This window comes from Hippopotamus amphibius, chromosome 8, assembly GCF_030028045.1.
Source record: "Hippopotamus amphibius kiboko isolate mHipAmp2 chromosome 8, mHipAmp2.hap2, whole genome shotgun sequence".
Classification (NCBI taxonomy): domain Eukaryota; kingdom Metazoa; phylum Chordata; class Mammalia; order Artiodactyla; family Hippopotamidae; genus Hippopotamus; species Hippopotamus amphibius.
This window is the reverse complement of record NC_080193.1, coordinates 50,502,584-50,512,681: the sequence shown is the minus strand read 5'-3', so window position 1 is coordinate 50,512,681 and position 10,098 is coordinate 50,502,584. Positions and strand designations below refer to the sequence as shown.

Here is a 10,098-nt window from a genome sequence, read left to right as displayed (position 1 = left end):
ACAAGACTATATACCTTTGAGAACATTCATTTAACCTTGTGAGCTCACTTCTACAGAAACAATGAATTTTATTCGTTGGCTGCCAGTGGGAAAATCAGCATAATTTAAGGAATTGTCAGGCTGATAGAAGTCAATATACCAATTTTTTAAAAATCAAAATTTATTTAACAGAATGTCTTACATATATCTAATGGCTTTTCTAAGCTTCAAAAACCGTTCATCTAGGCACGTTTAAGGTGGCCTCATTTTTCAGTTTTGTTTTAGTAGAGATTCTGATGTTCATCTAACAGAAAGTCTTTCTGACAAAACAGCAGACTACCTTTCATCAAGGTCATAATTTCAAACATTTACAATAATGGAATTTAAATTATGTATGGGAAGAAAAGTAGAAGACTGAAACAAGGTATTAGAAATCCCTATTTGGGTCTTTAGATTCAGAAAAATGTAATCACGGGCCGACACTGTTCCAACAGAGACGAAGAACATTCGCAGTTGCTGGAATGGAACCTCTCCCAACAATTCCAAAGGCCTGCAGTGAGGTTGCTGTGACCCTAGGACCCTGATACCTAGATTTCTGGGTAATCACAAAATGGAAGTAATCTACCATGACAATTTCTTGAGAAGGTGAACCCTTAACTACAAAGGTGCAGAAAGGAAGTCTTCAACTGCTCACTTGCCATGGCTACAGTATTCAAATACAAAAACCATTAAAATAAATAAAACCTGGGGAAAAAGATAATATGTAAGATGGCAAAGCAGCAGTAATTCATTCTTTGAGGTAACCAATGTAATAGTGCTTCCTTCTAAAGAGGTTCTTTATTAAAAGCATAGCCTAGTGGAAGAAGACCTCCTCAAGATTTACTACTTCTGGAATCCTGAGTGACAACATGTGATCTGTATGACATGTGAACACAGAGCACATGGACAACCAAAAAATTCTAAGTCCAAGCTCTTTTCCTCCCATATTTACAGAATAATTTAAAGCTTGAATTTCACTGCCACGGTTTCAACTATTTCATCTTGTAAATTGCTGAAAGGTACTAGCGAACTGTCAAAACAGCAAAAACAAAAAGTAGAGGGGTATACAGATAGCAAACTTCAACCAAACAGTCTTTGAGTAACTGAAATGTACTTCATTAGTTCTTTTTCAAGAGAAAATTTCTTATAAATCCACATTCTTTACATACCTTTAAGCTGTATCAAGCTCACAAAATCAGTATTATTTTCAGCTTAAGAAGATTTACTGGTGGCACCAAATAGGATAACATGTTTATTTTTAAATTTAATGTTAGCAGCAAACAATCTTTTAAATTAATATAATATAAAAGTTCTCAGCACAAGCAGAAAGATGGCTAAACTGCATGTTAGACTTATGGTAACATCAAAGCAATTTTAAGAATGTGAATAAGACAAACTGATGCTAAATATTGCAAAGGGAATTTTTAAAAATCAGATGTGTTATGAAATTTTGAAGAGAAATGAACTACTCTCACAAAACTTGAGAAGGAAATCTGTTCTGATTAATCAAAAGCCTGGATAAATTCTGAGACATAGATTCATCCTCTGAGGTCTACAGTGAGCAGAGTGCAGGAGCAGCTGCACAGTAAGGACATATAAGACCTAAGTTTAAGAGTTAAAATCAGGAGTATTTTATATTTAATTTAAACTTGGTAGAGGAAAACGTCAAATGCAATTTTTAAAGTAGAATTTCTTCTTGCCTTGCTTCTTTGGTTTTTAACCATAAAAATTTATTCAGGAAATCTAAAATTACTTAAAGAAAAGGCATCCAGTTCTAGAATAATCTGGCACATTTATATGTGAAAAAATCAGAAACCAACGGATAGATCCATAATACACACACATATATGTAAACATTTTATTTTAATAACACTCTTTATCACTTCAATTTATATCATTCCACTATGAAAATGCTTAATTGAAGAGAGGATATTTCTTCAAAACTCTAAAGAAGCAGAGCTTTATCAATTAAATTTACAGCAATACAGCCTTTAGAAATACATAATTCTTTATTTTACAATAATACTTCCCCTTTAAAAATTTGTCATGGTTTGTCACAGATTTAAAGTACAAGGCACCTAATGCTATGAAAGGATAATACAGTATATGCAGTGTAAGTGAACCAGATCTTTTCTTAAATATCGATTCTTTCTAAAGTCCTACCAAATTTGTGTGAACATATTTGTTGCATAAATTAAACATTTTTTGTGTTAATTTGCAATATTCTACAAAACTCAAAAATATAATCCATACCTATTATAGGCAGCTTATTTCAGCATTTTACCTGTAAGAAACACTGATCTACATACTTAAAATGATTTCTTGAAAACATTTTCATAATATAGTCCAGCATTTAACAAATAATGTGTGAAAATAAAGACTCCAGAACATTAAAATTTTATCCCTTGATTAGTTTAAATTATTTCATCAGCTGAATTCCTTGAGATGTGTAAGGCAGGTTGGTCCTTTAGATGGACTGTAGACTGAAACTTCCTATAACTGTAGTGATATGTACACAGCTACATAGCAAAGTGCTTCATTATGAAAATGAAGAAAACAGATATGAGGAAAGTATGTTTTAGAGTTCCAAAGAACTGAAACTGTTATTTTTCAGACTAGGCACTGAAACATTTTTCTACAAAAACTTGCCAGAGATTGTCTCTTCGCTGTATATTGTTCCATTATCAGGCTAAAAATAAAAACAAACAAACATGGGATCATCATTAGATTACAACTATCATAGATTTAATTTCTATAGTTTATATTTTAAAAAGCAAATTATCTTAACATTGAAATACACATCAAAACAGTCTATATACTTAACAACTGGATACTAGAACTTGAGGTGAGTACTAAGAACTCAAGAAAGTGAGTTCTATACTAATGTCAAAGGCTGACATCCAGTACTACTTTAAGATCACATAAAAACAGTTTTATTCATGGTACATTCCACCATTACCCCTGTCAAGACAAAGACTCCTGCCCAACCTGTCCTACTGTATTCTACTCTATTGCAGTCAATCTTCTTTAGCCTTCACTAGTTCCCCATTATCCAGCTCTGACTTCCAAAAGTATCTGGGTGAGGAAGGGTATGAATGTGACTATAGGAGTAATGCATAGCATACTAGAGAGGGAAAATGCATAAATTATAGCATTAAAAAGCTTGCAAGAATAACTACTTGCATTTTTTTAATTTTAAAACTTTAAAAAATTTTAAATATGGCAAAAAATGCATACTTAGTTCTACTCTGTCCCCAAAACCTCAGTAAAAAGATAATAAAGGGATTTTTTTAAAGGTATAAACCACATAGACAAAGAGAAGAACAGAGACAAGGAAACAGCAACTAACTCTTAGCAAGTAATGAAGTAATACAACCAGATATGTCTGCTAGGATGGGTGAAGAAGCAACTAAAAATAGGCAGATTGGTACAAAGTTTATAGAAAAAGCAGTTAAACTCAAATGCTCTCCCCTCACTTTTCATAGCTGATCAAGTGCCTCTTCTCTATCCCAGGAGAAGATCTGAAGTTTATTCTCCAAAAAGGGTAGTAACAGAGGGTCTCTGGACTGGTGAAATGCCAAGCACAATCCTACATGGCTCAGGTGAAAGTAACATTTATATAGTCATAACAATGTAAACACTGATTATGCATCTATCCAAAATCATGGGATAACTATCCTGGGATGATGATACAGGGTTGGAAGGCAGGCAAGTGGGGTGGGAACAGAGGAGGGGGAACTGAAAGTCACCTATCCTCACATGCCATAGTGGGAAAAGCAACAGAAGATGCCTGAAACTAAGAAATCAAGAAACAGAAGTATAAGCATGGTTCTTAGATGGAGAGGAAAATATGGAAAGAATCAACAAAGAGTTTAAGGGGATGCCTCAGGGTGGGAAAAGAATGAAAGCAGGATAGGCAGGGCAGGGGACAGCCGCACTGTACAGTAAGTCTTCACACTACATGCATGCATAATCATCCTAAGAGCAAAAACTAGAGTAACAGAAGAACAATCAAAGAAAAACACAAAACCAAGACAATCAGCCTTGGATTAGAGGTGAATTTACCAGGAAGAGAAACTTAAGCTTCATGGCCCATGTGAGTGCAAGCAGTTGACAGGAACCATTCAGTGTTCTAGGTGAGGAGGGGAAGCCCAGGTGTGATCAAGAAACATTTCAATATAAATTGTCTAAAGTTATCTCAGAAGAAAAGGGCTGGAATCTCCAGAATTTCAGTAGTTTATTGTGATCTCTCAGTCTAAATAATTGCTTTCCTACCTACCAAAGATATATATTGGATATATTTCAAGTACTCATTAAAAGAAACATAACCTATCACGTACTCTTTCTGTCATGTAAGAAATATAAAAAATACTATTTCTTAAAATTAAAAAAAAAATGTGGCAATATTCTCAAAACACTGTTAAGTGAAAAACATAGAGAATCAGGATATATATTGTGCCACTTATGGTAAACACACATGTACATGGAGAAGACTGGATATACACTGAAGTATTACATTTTTTCTTAATTTTATACTCAGAGAAAAAATATTTTTCTAAAGTATATCATTAAGTAAAATGATGACCCTTAGCATGAATATAAGTAATAATTAAAACTTGGAATCACATATGATCATTTTGTAATGTACAGAAATACCAAATCACAATGTTGTGCACCTGGATCTAACAGTGTTGTAGGTCAAGTATACTTTAATTTTAAAAAATTAATAAGTAAAAAATTTTGAATTGCTTTGATTATTTTAGGACAGCATCTTGGCAATTTCTACAAGAAATCCTATTAGAATATTGATTTGGATTGCACTCAATCTATAGATCAATTTAAAGATAACTGACTTCTTAAAAGTACATCTTAATGGGTTGTCATTAAACCCATGAACACATTATTATATCTCTCCGTTTACTTATTTTTTAAATTAATTAATTAATTAATTTATTTTATCGGCTGTGTTGGGTCTTTTTTGCTGTGTGCGGGCTTTCTTTTTAGCTGCGGTGAGTGGGGGCTACCCTTCGTTGTGGTGCACCAGCTCCTCATTGCCGTGGCTTCTCTTGTTGTGGAGCACGGGCTTTAGGCACGTGGGCTTCAGTAGTTGCAGCACGTGGGCTCAATAGTTGTGGCTCACGGGCTCCAAAGAGCAGGCTCAGTAATTGTGGCGCATGGGCTTAGTTGCTCTGTGGCATGTGGGATCTTCCTGGAGCAGGGCTCGAACCCGTGTCCCCTGCATTGGCAGGTAGATTCTCAACCACTGTGCCACCTAGGAAGCCCTACTTATTATTTTTAACTTTTTATTTTATATTGGAGTATAGCCAATTAACAATGTTGTGATAGTTTCAGGTGCACTCTCCATTTACTTATTATTCTAATTTTTCTCTGAACTGTTTTTTAGTTTTCCATCTACTAGTCTTGCACAATGTTTGTCAAATGTACCTGTAAGTATTTTCAAAAGTTTATTGTTTATGGAATAATTTTTCTTAATTTCATTTAATTATTGTTCATCACTACATGTAGAAACAATAGGAAGATATTTTATATATTGACACTGTATATGTGATCTTGCTTAAAGTAACTTATTTTAGTAACTTTTTTGCTAATTCCTTAGAATTTATAAATATAATCATGCAATCTGCAAATGAAGATAATTTTACTTCTTCCTTTTCAAAAAACAAACAAGCAAAAAACTTGGGAGTCACTTAGAGTTAGGTACTATATTGTATGTGTTACCAAGTATTTAATACCTCTGACAACTTTGTAAGGGAAGTTCTACTGCAACCCTATTTCACACATAAGAAAACTGAGGCACAGTGAGGTTAAGAACCTTGCATAAGGTCACAGAGCTAGTACATAGAGAAGTTGGAATTGGAACCTGGGCAGTTTGACTCCAGAGTGGGACTTCCTTAGCCTCTAAGCTGTATTGCCTCTCAAACAACTAACTATAGAAAACTGATTCTGTATTTGAACAACACAAGAATAAGAACCTTATTCAATACTAATGCCAGATAACATACAAACCTGGACTATAGCTAACTAGCTCCATCCTCCTGAGCAACACCGTGCATAGGAATGAGACTCTCACACTGTTCACTGTCTTCTGGAACCCTTTAAAAAAAAAGGCAATAGTTAGCAAAGGAACCCTAAAGGAACCCTTAAAAATGATCTATTCCACTGCTGAGGCATGAGGCCAGACCTAAGACAAGGTCAAGATTCCCCAACAAATTGTCCCAAGTTCTTTTTAGAGTAGAATGTAAAAAGCTTTCTCTCTCTTAAAAAGAAAGAAATTGAAAAAAATCTAAGGCAATGTTATCATATGTTATTATGAATTTTGTTCAAATGAACAAATGTTTTCCACATTTAAATTTGTTTAGGCAAAACAGTAAGCACTTTGCTTGTACCTGTGAATCAAAACATTTAAAAAAAAAAGCAGTTGGGAAGAAACTATCTTATCACCCAAAGAATCTGAACAAATTCTTTTATCTGGCATTGTACATATAAAATTATAATCTTTTAAAAATTCTTCACAGAATCTCTAAAAGCTAGGCCAGCATGACATGATTCCCAATGTACTTGGCAAACATTATTTTTTAAAAACTTATATTGGAACTTAACCTACCTCTGAATTCGATGTTTCCTGCATATAAAGGCAAAAATTCTTCTGATTCCCACCATCACAGGATCCCAATTATTATAATGGCACAGGAGAGTTACAATAAAAAATGAAAAAAATACAGGGATAGCGCCTGCAAAAAATAACCAAGAAAACTGCACCTAAAAATAAGAGAAAAAAAACCCCCACAATTATCATTAAGATAATTTTCCCTTTTACATAAGTTTTCCATTTGTGATAACTTGCAGGAATAAATTAAAACACCAAGAAAATAATACTAAGCACTGACAATATATTAAGTATGTTACTATTAAATACGAGGATTCAGAACTTCAACATACTAACCACTTGCTTAAATCACGAACAAAAATAGTTCTCGCTTGGAAAATAATCTAATGAAAGGCAGGAAAGCATGCTTTTTACTTATTAGGCATAGTACATTGGAAACAGAATTATGAAATTTTAAGCATTTGTCTTACACATCACATTGCCTATTTTTTCTTTACCAATTACTGCCTATTCTCAAGTTAATTCGTCCCCTTAGTTTCTGAAGTCATTTTTAAAAACTCCCACTTTAAAAAAACTAGGTTATGCTATAGCTGTGATATGTTGTGTTATGTTATGATTCTTTTCTTAAGACAGTACTAAAAACAGATGAAACTCCCAAGTGAAAGTTTTGCAAACATTTTATTGACGAAACATAGCTTGATTAGTAACAAATGAAAAAGATTCAAAAGGAAATCATAACTAAATAAAATAAAGATTACAAAAAGAAATAGTTTTACTTACTCCTCAGTGGTGAGGAGCCCTCAGATTGCCAAGCCTGACTTCCAATCCATCATTTTATCAGGGTCATCAAGAAAATTAAAAATAATGAGATGCCATAAAGTTACCAAAAAAAAAAAATCATACTTTCCTTTACCATCTAGATTCAACAAAGGATCAAAACCAATTGTTAAAAAAGGCCTGCACTGATTAACTATTGAGACTTAGCTGCAACACACTAGTGGTTAGATTTCAAAATAATGACGAAAACAGTAACTCCTAACTTTAAAATAGGGAAGAAAAACTGCTTGCCTTCTCTAAGCATTAAAAAAATGAAGTTTAGAATCAAAGGCAAGACTCACTCTGGTGGGAAACATACTATTCCATTTCATACCACCATTAGCCAGAGTAAAGGGGTTTTGTGAGAATTTTTTTTTTTTTTTTAAGAGGAACTCATAATGCATAACGTAAGAAAAACCACTGACAACTTTTAACATGTACGTTCTGCTTGTATGGTTCAGACACACAAGCTGAGTCAGGATAAGAACACCCAGCAGTAAAAAGCCTTCACACTGTTATCAAAGTATTGGTATGACATATTCTTGGAATATTTGCCAGAATATTTAATACTCTAGAAAAACCATGATGAACTTAAATGACCCAAGAACAGAAAAAATATAAAAAAACTTATGACTAATGAGAGTTAAAAATGCAGATATAGTTGATAGAATGATTTCATGAATATTCAACTAAAAACCCTATTTTATAACTGAAAAAAGCAAACTTTATAAAGGTAGGTAAACCTCTAGATGACTCTTAAAGGCAAAGTTCACTTTTAACAATGCAGTTAATATGTTGTCGAATAATAAAAAAAAAACTTTTAATTTGATTTCCAACAAGCTATGAAGGCAATTTTTTTAAATGAAGACAATTTATTATGAAAACTGCCTAAATAAACAGTCTAATTCTTTAATATATCTGAATACAAACCTGAAAACAATTAGGGATGCTTCCTATTATACCAAATGTCAATAGGTTAAAAAAAATATATTTTAAGCACAACAAATAAAGTTGACAACTGCTAAAATTTCAGAAACTATATATAAATATGATTGGCTATTAGAATAAAAAAAATCGCAGGAAAGTACGTCTCTCCTGCCATGTTTCTATTGTAGCTCTGGGGCATACGCTGCTACTTTCTCCAGAAGGTACCTTCCTGCCCTCAATTCCCACTAAAGGCCCAGTCTACTCATTTAACTGACTGCCTAATTCTTGACGCAAAGACAACCAAGACATGACTGTTGGTATGTTTTTCTAATCAATTATATATAGATACATTTTCCCTTGTGTTTTGCCTTCATCTTAAAATATTTGAACAAATTACACAATCATTTAATAAAATTAAATCCCCGTTACAGTTCTTTTAAAAAAAATTCCCTAAAATTTACCTGCAATTTTTATTTTTCCAATCTGCAAAAAAGCTGACGTTTTCCAGATATCAGTATGGTAAAGTTCATTTACACAGCAATCTACCAAAATCCTCTAATAAGCAGTACTTCCCTAGTTTCACTAAAATACTTTTGGTCAATATTCAAGATTATGACCCCGAGATGTGGAAAGACCTAGATATTATTTAAATCTATAAAAGAATTTAATGATGTATGACTTTACTGTTGTATATATTTTATAATATTCACATTCTTTGAAAATGCATGGTATATGTAAGATAATTAATTCTCAATTACACAGATTTCCATTCTTAACCATAACAAATAAATAAGAATTTATCAAACCATAAAACAAAATAAAATATCACAGGATCGTTTTTTAAATAAAGAAGATACATATCACAGAGTATTTTGCCTTTATCCTAAAAACTGCACAAAAATCTACAGAAAAATAAAACTCTGATTGTAACGTCTACACATTATAAGCCTTTGGGCTTTTAAGTACTTCTTCAAATTATATTAAACCAAACCACACACACACACACATCATTTTGTTATTTAATACTTGGCATTAAAAGCTTATAAACATTGAACTGAGTGATAAAAGGCTACACATCTTTTAGTGTTAGCCAATGGCACACCTTTTTTCTCCCTAGTACCCCTAGAAGCACTAAAGAAACCTCTCCCTTCAGGCTGCTGGAAGGGAACCCCCTACCCAAGTCTCTTTTCTGCAATGTTATCATGGCCAGTATTTATCACAAGAACCCCTGCTGCACCCAGACCAGGACTTCACAGAAAAGGGAAGGAGCACCTGCCCTGTTGAGTCCAGAGAGAAGTGAGCATTTGCTGAGAAATGACATTACTGCTCACATCCATGGGAGTATTAACATAGTATTAAGAAATCTTTTGGAGTCTATCTTAGAAATCAAAAACACTAGTATTTATATGATAAAATATACCCATCTCATATCACTGGCTTACCAAGAACACTTGGAACATAATTCTCCCAAACTGGAGAATTACATATAAAGACACAGCCCTTAATTTAGAAATAAAGGAAAAAAATTGAAAGGCTAAAAATGCAACAGATTATCCATTTCTTTGGTACCTTTTGTATCTCCATGTAGTAAAAGAGCTTAGAAGAGAAGGCGTCAAGTATTATTTATAGTCATATTTATAATTTAGTCATATTCCTTACCTTTCATTAGCTCTGTTTTAATAATATACTTAAATTATCTAATAGTTTGT

General features: G+C 33.1%; 1 protein-coding gene across 2 annotated transcripts in view; it reads right to left on the bottom strand.

Annotated features, from left to right (window-relative positions):
• Window positions 1-150: 150 nt before the first annotated feature.
• Window positions 151-10,098, bottom strand: part of SLC35F5 (solute carrier family 35 member F5) — a 39,730-nt gene continuing 29,782 nt past the window's right edge. For both annotated transcript variants that reach the window (XM_057746891.1, XM_057746892.1), the window contains exons 14-16: window positions 6,644-6,798; window positions 6,046-6,132; window positions 151-2,707 (exon numbers count right to left, since the gene is read on the bottom strand). In XM_057746891.1, coding sequence (XP_057602874.1) covers window positions 6,057-6,132; window positions 6,644-6,798 — 231 coding nt within the window. In that variant the 3' untranslated portion in view covers window positions 151-2,707; window positions 6,046-6,056. The remainder of the gene's footprint in view (window positions 2,708-6,045; window positions 6,133-6,643; window positions 6,799-10,098) is intronic.